The sequence below is a fragment of the Rosa chinensis genome, chromosome 5 (genome assembly GCF_002994745.2).
Source record: "Rosa chinensis cultivar Old Blush chromosome 5, RchiOBHm-V2, whole genome shotgun sequence".
NCBI classification, from domain to species: Eukaryota; Viridiplantae; Streptophyta; class Magnoliopsida; order Rosales; family Rosaceae; genus Rosa; species Rosa chinensis.
The window spans coordinates 44,308,066-44,324,249 of NC_037092.1; the positions used below are offsets into that span (position 1 = coordinate 44,308,066).

At 38.6% G+C, this 16,184-nt stretch overlaps 1 protein-coding gene across 3 annotated transcripts; it reads right to left on the bottom strand.

Annotated features, from left to right (window-relative positions):
• Positions 1 to 8,209: 8,209 nt before the first annotated feature.
• Positions 8,210 to 14,782, bottom strand: LOC112164974 (5'-3' exoribonuclease 3). Of its 3 annotated transcripts, XM_024301345.2 has the most exons (23): positions 14,370 to 14,781; positions 14,163 to 14,268; positions 13,932 to 14,008; positions 13,634 to 13,825; positions 13,305 to 13,424; positions 13,123 to 13,185; positions 12,676 to 12,780; positions 12,427 to 12,597; positions 12,262 to 12,339; positions 12,023 to 12,169; positions 11,804 to 11,899; positions 11,395 to 11,490; positions 11,201 to 11,296; positions 10,811 to 10,881; positions 10,593 to 10,721; positions 10,425 to 10,501; positions 10,300 to 10,340; positions 10,093 to 10,167; positions 9,862 to 9,992; positions 9,658 to 9,747; positions 9,505 to 9,580; positions 9,122 to 9,192; positions 8,210 to 9,038 (listed from the first exon to the last, which is right to left on the bottom strand). In XM_024301345.2, exons 1-23 carry the CDS (start codon positions 14,571 to 14,573, stop codon positions 8,999 to 9,001), a joined length of 2,352 nt encoding a protein of 783 aa, XP_024157113.1. In that variant the 5' UTR covers positions 14,574 to 14,781; the 3' UTR covers positions 8,210 to 8,998. The 3 variants fall into 3 exon arrangements, with proteins under 3 accessions (XP_024157113.1, XP_040361609.1, XP_024157116.1); XM_040505675.1 differs by lacking the exon at positions 12,023 to 12,169 and having other exon boundaries at positions 14,370 to 14,782; XM_024301348.2 differs by lacking the exon at positions 13,123 to 13,185.
• Positions 14,783 to 16,184: the final 1,402 nt, after the last annotated feature.

Genomic DNA, 16,184 nt, shown 5'->3' on the forward strand with positions numbered 1-16,184 from the left:
AGTGAGTTTGGCACAAAATAATCCATTAATTATCGATGGATTTAATCCATCTAATGAGAATATTCCAGATTATGGTTATGTCCAAGAGACATCATTGGGGGACGCTCCAATGTCAGAACCAATTCCAGAGAATAAAGAGATCTCCATGAATTACACTAGTGTACATGAGATAATGGATAGAAGTTCTATGGCAATTGATGATGCATTTGCATATCATGTTGCAAAAGGAATTATAGAATATGATGATATCGAACCTCGCTCTGTTGAAGAATGTCCACGAAGAGTGGATTGGCCTAAATGGAAAGATGCGATCCAGGCTGAATTAGATTCACTAGCAAAGAGACAGGTATTTGGGCCTATAACACAGACACCCCCAGATGTAAAACTTGTTGGCCATAAATGGGTCTTTGTTAGAAAGCGTAATGAGAAAAATGAGGTGGTTAGATATAAAGCCCGCCTCGTGACGCAAGGTTTCTCACAACGCCCTGGAATCGACTACGAGGAGACATACTTTCCCGTAATGGACGTTATAACGTTCCGCTACCTGTCAGTTTGTTAGTTTCTAAAAACCTTGACATGCAGCTTATGGATGTGGTTACAGCATATCTCTATGGGGATCTAGATTCAGAGATATATATGAAGGTTCCAGATGGACTTCAATTACCCAAATCAAGTGGCTCTAAACCACGGAGTGCGTTTTCAATAAGATTAAAACGCTCACTATATGGATTAAAACAATTCGGACGGATGTGGTATAACAGTCTAAGTGACTATTTGATTGGGAAGGGATATATGAATAACGAAATATGCCCATGCATGCTCATTAAAAGAACAAGTTCCGGATTTGCAATCGTAGCAGTTTATGTCGATGACATGAACCTAATTGGAACTCTAGATGAGTTGAAGGAAACTGCTAAATACTTGAAATCCTAATTTGAGATGAAAGATCTTGGGAAAACACGGTTTTGTCTCGGTTTAGAACTCGAGCACCGTAGTGATGGGATTTTGATCCATCAGTTTGCATATACTCAGAAAATCCTAAGACGCTTTAATGAAGATAAAGCAAAGCCTATGAGTATTCCCATGATTGGTCATAGTCTTGAGCCATGAAAAGATCCGTTTCGTCCAAAGGATGAGGACGAAGAACCATTAGAGGCCGAAGTGCACTATTTAAGTGCAATAGGCGCATTATTGTACTTAGCTCAATGCACAAGACCGGACATCTCCTTTGCAGTGAACTTGTTAGCTCGGCATAGCTTTACACCAACATGCCGCCATTGGATTGGTGTAAAGACAATCTTTCGATACCTAAGATGTACGATTGATATGGGCCTATTTTATCCCTACAAAGAGAAAATGAATGACGGAATTTTGGGACCGGACCCCAAGAGGCAAATTGCCACCGTCCATAACATGACCGCCGACCATGTTGCCGCCACCAGCGTCGCCGCCGCCCATGGTGGCCGGCCTCACCCTATTCCCCTCCATCAAAATGACAATGATGTTTTGATAGGTTTTGCTGATGCAGGGTACCTCTCTGACCCTCACAAAGGTCGCTCCCAAACGGGTTATGTCTTTACCATAGGAAGCACTGCGATATCTTGGAGGTCTACAAAACAGACCCTTGTTGCTACTTCCTCAAATCATGTAGAGATTATTGCTCTACATGAAGCCGTGCGTGAATACATATGGCTAAGGTCTGTAATTAGACATATTCAAGGAAGTTGTGGTTTGAAGTCTACCACGGATGAACCTACATGCAGCTTGTATTGAGCAAATGAAGTTAGGTTTCATTAAGGGCGACAACACCAAGCACATATCGCCTAAGTTCTTCTATAATCAGCAACAACAATCACTTCTAAATATTGAAGTGAATCAAATCCGATCAGAGGATAATGTAGCGGACTTATTTACTAAGTTGATACCTAAATCCACCTTCGAGAAACATGTGAGGAGCATTGGAATGAGAAAGTTATCCGAACTCTCATGATTATAGCAATCAGGGGGAGATATCGACATCAGGAGGAGTTATGATGTCTACATGTTCTATCTCGAAGAGTAGAGGACGTGTTGTACTCTTTTTCTCCTCCTGGAGCGTGTTTTTGTCCCACAGGGTTTTTCACTTAAGCAAGGTTTTTAACGAGGCAACGGATGATGCGTCATCACCAAGTTTGAGCGGCACAAGGGGGAGTGTTGAAGGAAAATCAGCTTTGTGTGTGCCTAATCAAACTAGGAGTAGTAATATGATAGAAGGTTCTAGAATTCCTAATCCTACTCGGATTAGTATTCCTTGTAACATTAGAACATGTACTTTGTAATCCCTATATATAGGGCTCCTATTCTCACAATTCTCTCTTCAATCTCTCTCGAATTCTCTCTTCCTTAAACACAGTACATATTTTGTTTTTGATTTGTTAAATTTATTTTGTTTTTCTTTTATTTGTGAACTGACCATTTTGTCTTTCTCAAATATTTCAGTTCAAATGTTTTGTAATATTTGAGGGATATTTTAGTAAAATTTTTCTGTTTTGGTTGACAAACTCTGTTATCTTAATAATAGTATATATACATAAATATACACGTATTGCTTTGTTTTTTTGTAATTAAGTCAATCTCATCCTAAGAAAAACTACCCTAGTTGGACAGTGTAATAACCAAGCCAAAACGAGTCAAACATAGAAGTTCATACAAGTATTTCTGCTTAGTGGTTGAATAGCTATGTATCTAATTTCTACTATCCAGACTCCATTATAGACTGACCCTTCCAGTTTCCACCATTAGCACCCCCAGTGAGTTGTCAAACTCGACACAACATTGAAGCCATACTTGAATTTAGATGCCGCTCACAATCAACAGTTAACAGGCAACACTAATTGTTGACACAAATGAAGGTTAGGCAAGGCCAAATGGCTCATTAAGCAAATAGATGAGAGTTAGCTTGATGAGGATTTCTACGATACTTATGTAATACTAGCTACTCTCTTGGTTAAAAGGATTTACCCTACACCCTACACCATACATTCTAGGGAGAGGATCCTCTCCTGAGCAACTTAATGACCTGAGCTACTTGAGCTTTCTACGAGATGATGACACATGTAAAAGCAACATCTAACGGTTTACATAGTGCCACATTGACTCTTCCAACTCTTCTGTCTCTCTAACCCATAGAACCACTACCATCAAAACCATTGGCGAAACCATAACCATTGGCAGAACCACTGTCATCACCGGATTCCGACTTCGCATCAGATTCGAAATCGTTGTTCATTATAGAGATCTCAATCACAACCAAGTTCTAGAGAAGATTCTCTCTCCTCGACACTATTTCGCAAATTATACTCTCTCTATTATCCAAAACCTAGTTTCCCAGGTACTCTCTCTCTCTCTGTCTTGGTGGTTAAAAGGATTTACCCTACACCCTACACCATACATTCTAGGGAGAGGATCCTCTCCTGAGCAACTTAATGACCTGAGCTACCTGAGCTTTCTACTAGATGACGACACGTGTAAAAACATCATCTAACGGTTTACATAGTGCCACATTCTCTTCCAACTCTTCTGTCTCTCTAACCCATAGAACCACTACCATCAGAACCATTGGCGAAACCATAACCATTGGCAGAACCACTATCATCATCGGATTCCAACTTCGCATCAGATTCGAAATCGTTGTTCATTATAGAGATCTCAATCACAACCAAGTTCTATAGAAGATTCTCTCTCCTCGACACTATTTCGCAGATTATACTCTCTCTATTATCCAAAACCTAGTTTCCCAGGTACTCTCTCTCTCTCTCTCTCTCTCTCTCTCTCTCTCTCTCTCTCTCTCTTTGTGTTAAGTTTTTTGACTCGTTCTTATGAGTTTTGGTGGTTGCAAATTTCCTTATGGGATTGGTTGCGATTGAATTGATGGGACGAAATTGCTTGAGATTCAATTGATGGGTTCAATTTCTGGGGACGAAATTGCTTATGCATCATTCTATTTTGTTTTTGTAAGAGAAGAGTTGCAGGCTTATGTTTTGTTTTTATAAGAAATGGAAAGGGCAATTGTGAAGTGCAGGCTTCTATACAGTTTTTGTAAAAAATGGAGAAGGCAATTGTGCAGTGGCTTCTGTATAGTTTTTGTAAGAAATGGAGAAGGTAATTTTGCAACTCACTGTTTTGTTTTTTTAAGAGAGGGCAAATGGCAACCTTGTACTTGCTATTGACAACTATTAGTCATTCTGTTACCAATTTCTGGGTTACATATATAGAATACCAAAATGGCTTCCAAACTGGTTTATCTCTGATTTGGCACTCTTTTCATTGCTTTTGTTCATATTGAATACTGCTGGCTATAAACAAGATTAAATGAACTGAGAATGGTGAAAAGAAAATCTATTTATCTTCAACATGATTAATTACATAAAAGTAAGGTTTGTCGAGTATCCTTTATAAAAACAAACAAAGAAAAAGAAAATTCTAAGTACCAGCCATGAAAAGATCACGACTAACATCTCTTTTACTCCACCAAGGAACTATACATGACAAGTACTTTGATTTTGCCATTAGCTAAACCACATAAGAGGTAAGCTGATTCAACGAGGCTGCTGGATGAAGTGGGGGTTGCATTTTGGACTCACAATCTTGGCTGGCTTCTCTGCATACTTCCTTGGCTCCACTAGCAACTTCTGATGCTTTCAAATTCTTCAGAACTGCAGCACTCATGTCTAACCCTGCTGTTCAATATAAATTGTTTTGAGTCCACCAATCCAAAATAGCTTATTTGAAAAACAAAATTTCAACACAATGCTTTGGTGTCCATTCACAAACCATTTTACCTTTAGTTTGGAACAACTGGAGGAAATCTTCAAACTGGGCTGCTTCAAAATTAAAGAAGAAAACGCATTGCAAGTATGAGCCTGAGTAGTACTTATGATCATCGTCAATCATGAATCAATCCAAAAAAGCTCACTCTTCCAATTCCTCTTCATTGTAAGCCATCTGCATTGAGTTGTTCCAGTGTAATTGATATTATAAACGTGCACAAGTAAAATTGCATTAATAAAAAAAGGCAATCGAATTTTCTTAGCTTTTCATATATAAGCATAAACGTGCACAATTAAAATTGCATTAATAAAAAAACGCAATAGGTATAATTGCCGGACATGTCACCATTCATGAAAGTAGAATTGCTCAGGGGTTTGACCATAAATGGCATAATTCAAAAAATTTCCATTTCATATAATATTCCCCATCTCAGTGCTTTCAGAGAAAAATCACAATGACTAAACAGTGTATACAACACTTCCATGGAGCTAACTACTTAAACTTGATTAGTGGAACAAGCACTTTGGTGGAGGTCACTCAATTTACACTACTGAACTTAAACCACCCCAAAACCAACACCCCCCCCCCCCCCCCCCCCCCCCCCCCCCCCCCCATAACCCCATAGCTTCTTCACCCATCTCCTCCAATTTTCTTTTCACTCAAACCAAACACCAATAGGGGTTGAATTGAAATTTGGGAGGTTAGCTTTTGGAAAGCTTGAAAACTTATGAGAAAAGATAGCTGACATTTGGGAGGTTAGCCAGTGTGTGCATATATTCTGCAAGTTCATTATTTTACTGGTTCAGAATGATACAACAACCTTTAAAGTAGAGTTTGTAATCTGAAAGTTGTGCGCACATAAATGAGAGAGGGTACCTGCGAAATTGGGTTTTGGATAACAGAGAGAGTATAATCTGCGAAACAGTGTCGAGGAGAGAGAATCTTCTGTAGAACTTGGTTGTGATTGAGATCTCTATAATGAACAACGATTTCGAATCGGATGTGAAGTCAGAATCCGGTGATGACAGTGGTTCTGCCAATGGTTATGGTTTCGCCAATGGTTCTGATGGCAGTGGTTCTATGCGTTAGAGAGACAGAAGAGTTGGAAGAGTCAATGTGGCACTATGTAAACTGTTAGATGATATTTTTACACGTGTCGTCATCTCGTAGAAAGCTCAGGTAACTCAGGTCATTAAGTTGCTCAGGATAAGAACCTCTCCCTACATTCCAAGTACAAAGTCCCAGATTTCCCACGCCATGTTATATTTGGAGGAAACTAAAGTATTCTTACTCAAAAACAGTCCACAAGTGCCCTATTCTCCGCTCTCAATAATCAGCATCATTCCAATTGGTTATAAAGACAACATAAATTTATTCCAAAAAAAAAAAACTACATAAATTATAACAAAAGAACCATTTCAAACATGGATCAAACCAGAAACAACCGAAAGTCCATACTGCTATTAGATCCATAAGTCGGGTAACTAACCATTAAAATATCGCATTCCTTGATCCTAAACTAATAACAATCAGAATAATAAGGTCAGAAATATCAAATTACTGAACAGAACAAACAAAAGAATTGAAGTTAAAGTTAAACTCTATACAGCAATTCAGCAATTGAACCTAAACCCCATCAATCTCAAGTACAAACTCATGCTCCTATAAGTCTATGACCATACATATCAAAAACAAATATCAATAGCCCCCATTTCGAAACCGTGAGAATTGGGGAAATGTAAGAACTCAAGTGAGAGATAAAACCAGTCAACAGATTGCATCACTCACTCAGACAGCAACGCCGCAATCTCTACCTCCGCCGGTCATCGTCCTGGTCCCATTATTCAAAATCGTAAACGGCACAGCACCCTCAGCCCGCTTTTCCGAAACTGAACCCTAGCCAGCAGCTTGATATTGAAACTCACCGCCCCACGCGCCGCCCTGTCATCGTTGATCACTCTCGCCACCCAGTCGTCGACGAATGAGTTCGCTGCCGAGAAAGTCGCGTTCACGGCGCTGCGGACTTTAGGGCTATTCCTCGGGGATGTTGGGGCGGAGGATGAGCCAGATCATGAGGAGGAGGGAGCCGATGATGACGAAGAGGAAGACCATGGCGATGATGAAGCAACTTTTTCCAAACCATTTTCACAACCGTTTCCTTAACACAATTTCAATTCAAACTTTGATTCCAAATATCGATCCAGATCACAAATTCATTAACAGACCAATTTCCATCTTTTAATTTAAATATCGATCTCAAGCTATCACAACGACGATCCTTTGGTATCACTTAACACACAAACGAGTAGATTCTAACTCCAAGGCAGAAATAAATCAAGAACATCTCTTTCCAAAATCTCGACTTTACCTTCAGGGAGTATAATTTGCGGGTTGAAACGTTTAAGCTCCTATTTTCAACCTCGCAGCAGTTCCTGGAACTCTTTTTCGAACCCAACTGATGGTGAACTAAAGATTACCCAGCAAGTTCCCAAATCCAGTTCCCAATCGTGGTCAGCCCTCGTCTACGGAAGCAGTCAAGCCAGAAGGGAACCAAGAAGAGCCGGAAAAGTTGCTGGCGTCGGTAACAGAGTCGAACCTGAAACCAACCCAGAAATGCATATCAGTAAAGATCGATCGGTTTCGAAAAACTAATTAGACTGACGTGTAGAGCGTGACTAGAGGAGTAAGATTCATACCACATGCAGCTCAATTGGTGGCCGGAGTCGCCGAAATAAGCAACATACAGATCAATGCAACTTTCTCTTTCCCACCTTATACACCTTACTCTGAGCTTTCTTACGATACCATAAGGCATGCAGAATGGACTCATATCGCTATCCACAACCACCACAACTATCATGAGGCGTCATCATTCGCTTTAGAGAGGTCACCTGCAGGAGGGAGAAACTAATTGCAGGCTCACCAAATAAAGAGCTTAATTTTATTGAGAACCTTTGAAACACTAGGACCCCAAACCAGGTTCCACACATTCACTACTAGACGTACTGCCACTACAACCCCCATTGTTTCCAGGAGCTCTCATTTTTGCTTGCAAAGCCACACCAACCGATCTAATCCTTCCCTTCTAGATACCAGAATTATTGAAAGAATAGCTTCTGCAAAAGGGACATTCTAAGTTTTTTACTTTACATGGAATTGGACACATTTTGAATTCTTAAACTCCTCTTATAAGTCTATCATGCACTTGCACTTTCTAATTGTGCTGTCGATTTTTCAAAAGCTCAACAGTGTTTTATCTTTGAAGACTAGTTTAAAGTTTAACCTTAGCAATGGCACTTCCCTCCACTGGCGATGTCCTAATAAAGCCACTATAGTCCTCTTATTTTTCTTTTTCTGTTTTTTTTTTTTACTTCTATTTTGCTCTGCATTTGTATCCAGATTTAACTTGAATGGTAACTTCCAAGTCCTTTTTATAGAATTTCCGTTCCTTCTTTGGTCCAACTACAGCAAAAATACTACAAATCTGATACACAAGAAAGGTCTATCAAAATGAACTGCCTGCCTAATCTTGTTGACTTGATCGTAGACTAAAAGTGCTTTGTAACACTACAACATTTCCATTTACATGCAAGGCTTTAGCTCCCTGCCCACCGTTGCCCATTCTGACTTTCTACATGATTACATTGAACAAAGTTCCCTCTTCCACCGGCATGTGATGAACAATTAGCAGCAAAAGGAGGCCGGGTGTGTGTCCAAGGGTCTTGCTGGCCTCTACCTGTACCAGCAAATGGATAGGTGTGCTGCCACGAATTGTGTTGCCCTCTGCCACGGCCCCAAGTATGATATGACTGTGAACCATCACCGGCAAAGTTTCTATCTTGAGAGACACTATTTCTAGATGGCCATAAATCATTATTCAATGACTGAACTCCCCTTCCATTAGGCTCCAGCATTGGCCTGACTGTTATATTTAATTCCCTGAAGCCATGTTGTAATGTGCCTTTTCTATAATCTGAGGTACCCTTGGCATAGTATGAGCTAGGAGATGACACTACTCTTTGATCCCTGGATATTCCTTTTGGAGCATAAACTCGGTCTCCTGACTTAGAACTACCATTTGTTCCTCTACCACACCCCATCCAGAACCAGCAAATTTGTGAATTGAATTGGCAGGAGAGCTTGAAGTGAATTTACCATTGTGAAAACTTGCATTTCCCAAATCATTTGGTTATCTAAACGGACTAAACCTTGCCTGTACTTGCTGGATGCTGCATTTTGCTTTTACCAAATGAGTCCAAAGAGAGCAAGTGAAAAAAATAAATGAAAGAAAGTTGAAGCACGACTGACACACCTGCGGGTGGTCACATTTCCCTGACATTCATGCCATAGAACTGTTTCCATAAGCTCGTGTTCATTGATTGTCTGCAAATATATATTTGATTTGTTTGGCCAAACATCAGAGCTTCTAATTGTATTGAATATAACATGCTGCAGAAACTTTTTCTCATGATATAATTGGAGGTCAATAATCAAACTTCATAGCATGCATTTGGGAGTGATTTCAGTTCAATGATTAAGTGTACTAAAATCCAAAAGAAATGATTATATAGAATCTCAATGGCAAGGAACATATATATCCATATTAAGCAGATATAAAAAGAGAACTATTTACATAAAACAGTTCAAGCAAATTAGAATTAATAAAAATCGTAAGACTTAATGACCTATTTATACCTTGGAAGGATGTTGTACACCATCAAGCAAATGAGGCATATGCAGACTTGTATTAGGAAGCTCATAGAGGGCACATCTGCAACATGATGAAATTAAAAAATAATCCCAAAAATCCAAAAAATAAATAAGCTATTAGCAATGTTGTTGACATACAAGACAGAGTCTTCTTCAGAGCTATCATCTCTTTCTTTGACATTGGCATCATTGTCATCAAGCTGCTGGATAAAACCACTGATTCCAAAGCTGGAAAGTGAAGAGAACAAACAGTTATGACAAAATGTAAAAAATTAATACTTAGAAGAATACTTAAAATAAGGACTACGAAAAGCACAGAAACGCAGAGAACAAACGACTTACCTCAAATTGGTGTCAATCTTAATCGACTGATTGTCACCATTAGACAGTGAAACAATTTGTGATGCCATACTGTGGGTGCTTCGCATGAATAACTGATCAAGTTTCTCAGCATTCCTGTCAATTTCTTCTGCCTAGAAAAGTAACATTAACTTGGAATCAGTTCTAGATAAATTGGTCATGATAAAACGTCTTCTATCGATATAATTGAGAAATAAAAATGGAGTATGATACCATTAGTTCCTTTTCCAATTTTCTGGTCTCATGTAGAAGTCGGGATTCTTCTATAAAGGGAAGTTTGCAGATACCCTTTAGAAGACAACATGTTACAACCAATTTTAAAAAATAGAAGATCAGTAGAGTCGATGGAAAGCAACGCGAGAGGATCTTTAACAGAACACTAGAAAAATGGTGCATGTGAAGAAAACAAAACCACCAAACCTGCCACGTAAATCTCTTCCCATCCATATCAATTTCGAAGTCTAAACATGAAGCAATGCTTAGAGTTAAAACTTTTGAAGTGAACTAATCCACTAGATAAAATATAAATGACATAGTAGCATTACCAGAAGGGTAAAAATCAATGATTGTGGAACACTCTTCCATCATAAGTGTCCTATAATCCTTAGGAAGTGCATGAGCGCTACAGAAATGAACATTTGTTTCATCTTCTAGGAAAATGGTTAATTTTATAAGAAATACTTGCAAAAAAATTAAAATAAAGCTAAAGCTACCTTCTTGGTGGCAGGACAGCCATGAGTGTATCTATAGGTTTAAATGGGGAACCTTTCTCAAATTGTGGTTTGACCTGAGCTAGGCCCTTCATATCAGAGGCAAATGGTCCATAATGAAAAGGATAAAACCTGATAGGATGTTTCAATGATAATTTACTTTATCTTTAGTTGATTATCATAACAATACTGAATAGCCGTACATCACAGATATGTCTTACCATTTCCACGATGGGGGGCCGGAAAAGTAGTATAAAAGAACCCAGAGCAGTCCTTCTGTGTAGCTTTTAACCTAATTGTAAACAGCAAATGTAGTTAGAAAGAAACAAAAATTCAAAAGGAAAAGATCTTGTGTTATATATTTTAGTAATTTTTATGTTGGGTTAGTGAAAAATACGCAGGGGAAACTAAGTTCTCTTGAAACAAACATAAACTCAAATCCCAATATTGTACAAAACTCATACTTAATCAACCAAAATCAGTGCTTGGTATAATTAAAGATAGCTTAATTGTTCAAAAGAAAATAAAATAGAAGTGGAGAAATGAGAAAACATGAACAAATTTGCAAACAGTAAATGCAAGATTAAGCTACAATATATAGCCAGACATACTACTTCCTTCCTTTTGTTTTCAATCTCCCCCGGGCTTTCAGCAGAAAATTTGCATTTGTAATATCTTTCTTTGAATCCTGTAGCACCCAATCGTACCTGTGTGGATGAATGAGAAAACATATATAAGTCAGACTGTAAGTTCAGAAGAAGTATGATATAAGATAATGGAACTTCCAGAAAGGAGTGCTCCATACTTTGTTAGTGCCAAAATCACCATTCCTAAACAGATCAGATTTTCTTCTAATGCTGGCCTTCAATTTTTGCTTGAATTCCTTTGTGTTTTCCACAATCTGCAACATAATGATATAGATAACAAGGAGGCCAAATTATTTAGCCACGTCTGAAAATGAAGAACCACCCGAGTAAAATTATGCAGAAGCATCTGAAAGTAAATATCAATTACCCATAGTCCCACACCAAAAGAAAAAGAAAACAAAAAAACTATGCAAAAGATAATAATCCCCTTAGACATGAACATATCTCTTTGTACACATATACATGGGAAGAGCGTGCATGCATGTCATATACATGGGGAGAACATGCGCGTGTGTGTAAAAGAAAACCAAAAGAACCTCATTCAAAACAGAACAGAACAAAACATACTTTGGAAGATGAAACATTATCCACTGAAACAACTGCAGATCCTTCAATTGCCTCGAAATTAAAGTTTGAACTTCCAGCATCAATGTCTTCCTCTATCTGGAGAAGCATGCAATTAACTCTTTATTTCACAATGGTGATTTTAGACAAAGACAAATCTGTCAGCAGTGATACAGTATATGAACATTAAAGTTTGAAACAACGCGCTCAGTGGCCGCTCACCCAATCATTGTTATAGCAAAGACGTCTGAGTTTACGTTCTCGTATATCTAATCTTTTCTTGAATATTTTCTCTTCAAATGCTCCAATAAGGAGAACAAATTTCTCAACTCTAGATAGTTTGATGTACCCCAACTTCTTGTCATGAACCTGCTTTGTGCAAATGATCATGAACCTGTCTAGCTATATTGATTTTGTTGTGAAGAAAAAAAACAAGATATGGCTAACTTATATTAACATACCTGAATCATATCAACCAAATAGCCACCAATATTCTTGAATTCTTTCTTGTAGACTGTCATCAGCAAATCAATTGCACCCTGAGAACAAGTATTTCACAAAAGTTAGTTTTCATGTGAATACTTAGTTTCTCATTGCATAAACCATTTGATAAGTTAGCATAGAACCTCATGAATTTCCAATGTTGGCATGTGGGGTAAAAAATCATTTCCCGCGAAGAAACATATAAAGATGAAATCATCAATGATACGCTCAAGATCAAACTTAAAGTTCTCAGGAGGATCACTGATTTGCATGTCAAGCTCCAGATATTCCCTCAAAATCCAAACATGCAGAAACTGAAAATTGGATGAAGAAAAAGTTCACACAAAGAAGCAGCTACACTACCCTAATGGAAGTTAATAAAATTAAGATACCTGATAAGGCTTTTTCATCATGTGCGCTGTTCTTTTGTCTGATATTGCAGATGAAATTGTCAATTGACTGTTTGCATGTTGCTGCTGGTTTTGGATTAGTAAATTCTATTTCCCAAAAATGACAAGTTAATACAAAAGATCATTATATTGTGTCAGTTTCCATATATGGTAATGTCAATCCTCATGAGTAGTGTTCAAAACCTCTAACTTGAATTAGTACTCAATGCTACCAGAAAACTCTGAATTAAAACTCTGTTTTATAATTCAATAAATTGTAACATGGGTAGAAGTAATTATCACCCTTGAAAACTAGATGACGCCCAGATATTCATCAAGACCAAATTCCAAGCTGTAACATGGTAAAAAAATAAACCAAAAAAAAGAGAGAGAGAGAGAGAGAGAGAGAGAAAGGAAATTGATAAAACTTGAAAGGTTTGCAAATTCAACCTCTCTTAGTATGGAAAGGTGAACTTCATGTGTTGCCAAAGACAACATTATAAGATCCGCATCCTGTCATGATGCCAAATTGCCAATGGTAATGTATGAGATAAAGTGAAAATTAGATGGGCAAAAGGATATATAGGAAATAAATTCTTTATATTTGCATCCCATATAGTCATTTTTCATACCAGACCATACAAGCAATGGCGGGTGTTTGGATCATAAGAAGGAACAGTTCGCTGGTGACGTATGAACGACATCACTTTATGTTCTCCTTCCCCAGGAACATTGGCATCAGAAAGTATTACCTAAATGAATAAGCAAGGAAATTAACAAAAGATAATATAGAAATCAAATTTGGAAGGAGACATAAATATAAGCACCAGTGAACACCCTTGGTGCAATATGCATGCATTATTTATGATTTTGTTCAACATTGATTAAAATTTAAAAAGGAACTAATCTGCACTTAATCAGTTCATGTACTTTAAGTACTCGTCATATCAATAGACCAGACCTTGATGTCCCTCCAGCCTGAATCTTGGCTTAAACGTAGATTGATGTAGCTTTGAAGAGCCTTGGATAACTTGTACATGAAATCCGTTCCAGGGGTGATTATATTAGAATCAGAAACTTCGGACTCCTGTTCTAGTAGGATTTTTTTCCCTTCCTTTTCAAATTGCTGTCTTAGTTTCTCTTCTTCAGCTTCCTACATATTATAATTTAAACAACAGCTGGGAACATCAATATGTCTTCATCAAATTAATTCAAAGCATAACACATAGAAAACTCATGTGAATTTCAGATACACCCACAGCAAGATTCTTGTCCATTGCCGACTTAAAACGCCTGGCGCGCTGTTGATTCATTTTAGCCCTCGGAGCAACTCCATCTACAAGAGAAAATTTTAATTGACATCTACTACAATAGTACATTTGTCTAGATAGCGGTAGACCAAAAATACAAATTGAAAGTAAAAGCATCTCAAAAGTCTAATAATTAACAGCAAGACGTCAAAAACAAACAAATTAGTTCAATTTTCTCACCAATGGCTATGTAGAGTAGTTTCCTTGGTCTAACAATATTGAAAAGCCGATCAATGTATTCGAAAATATTGTTGAAGACATCTTCATAAGTTCTTGGCGGTGCAAGCTGAACAACATATATATAAAATAAGCTCTTAAACAAGCAGAGGAAGAACTTCATAACTAAGACATAGATTAGAAAGAAATGAAATAGAACTGTGATCTTACTCCATAACCATCATCATCATCTTCTTCCGGATGAAAGCAGGGATGGATAATCCCATTCATGTCTAGAAACAGGTTATCGAACTCTATGCCATTTGGGTTTGGCAAGCTTGCATCTAGAAACTGATCCTCTCCCGCTTCAATGGCTTTCACCACCACTTTAGGGTACTTGTTTACCAACCAACGAAAAAACGATGAAACCCCCATTTATCTCTGAAACGAAGCTAAGCTAAAGGGTAGCTCAAGAGATGCAGTATATATTTGCTCTTCGGTGAGTTCGGTCACCGACTCTGAGATCAACTATTGCTTACTAAGCCCAGGTACTGTTCATGCAAACCGCCATTTGATCTGATCCAGTACGAACCATTTTATCGCATTTGTTCCGAGAAATGACATTTTGCCAATTCCAAGGAAAGTGGGTCGAAGTGTTTAAAAGCTCCCCGACTTCCTACTTAGACTTAGTTTGAGATTGCTGTGCTGTGAGGAGAAACACTTTTGAACTTGCTGTGAGAGGAAGCACTTCCGAACTTACTGTGAGAGGAAGCAGTTGAGGTGTTTGGTAAACTGTTTTGAAAAGTGCTGTGAGGACGAAAAGCAATTTCTAGGTGTTTGGTAAGTTGCAAGGCAAAAGTGTTTTGGCTGGATATAATTATCAAAATGGGCATACATGCTAAAATTGTAACGTCCCGAACCCAAATTCACCGGTTTACTAGTCATTTGGACAGTAAACGGTAAATTGTTTTACTTTTACTCTTTTTCAGCAACTTTAGTGGCCCTAAAAGTTGACTTTTTGTTCGGGTCAAAATTTGGGAAAATGTTCTTCATGGAAGTCGTAGAGGACGTTAAACCGAGCGCGTGCATATGTGGTGCGTAAAAATCGGAGTTCGTATGCGAAAGTTATAAGTGAAATAGTAAAGTTACTGTTCATTGGTAGAAAGTATAAATTTAAAATTACTGTTGCTGGGTAATTTTCCTCTCTCCCCTTTCCCCGCGTTTTCTCTCTCTCTCCCCGAGCTATCGCTCTCTCTCTCGCTCGCCTGCAACTCCGGCCTTCTCCCTCCTCCGGCCACCTGGTGGCACAAAGCCGACATCTTTGGACTCGCCTCCGCCCCCTCTTGGCACCGGTGGTGGTAGCTCACGGCGGTTTGGCCGGAAAACGAGGCATCGGCCCGTGAAACTTTACTGTAGCAGTTTGGGATTTCCGGCGATTTCCGACGATTCCGGCCATCTCCGGCCACCAAACCGGCGTCGAAGGAGCGGTTTTTCCCAAGGATCATGTTGCCCCTAGCCTTGAGCCACAATTTGCAGTGTGGAGGTCGAATCGAAGGTTTGAAATTCCGAGTTACTATTCACAATTCGGGTTCAAACTTCTCTTTAATTGTTGAGGTACTTCCGCTCATTTTCTAACTTGGTCACAGTTGAAAGAATTAATGGGTGTGTTGAGAAGGTGCTACTGCCAAGTTTTGGTGGCCATCGGAGATGGTGGCGGTGGCGGCGGCGCCGCCACTGTGGGCGGCGGTAGCGGCGGCTAGGGTAGCTTTTTAATTTAAATTTCTGGCTAGTTAAATTCTATAATTATCATAGAGCCTGTATGTGAAGTTTGGTGAATTTTGGAGAAGCTTGGAATTAATTATGAATTTTTGAAGGTTAGGGTTTCAATTATCGAATTACGAGAATCCGACCGTCGGATATCTCTCGGTTCTGCCTTGGAACCTTTAAATTAATGAATTGGTATTAGTGGTATAATTTGGGCTGAATCCGAGGAGAATGTGAGATGTAATTTATGAGGAATTGAGTTTAGGAATCATATTAAATTGT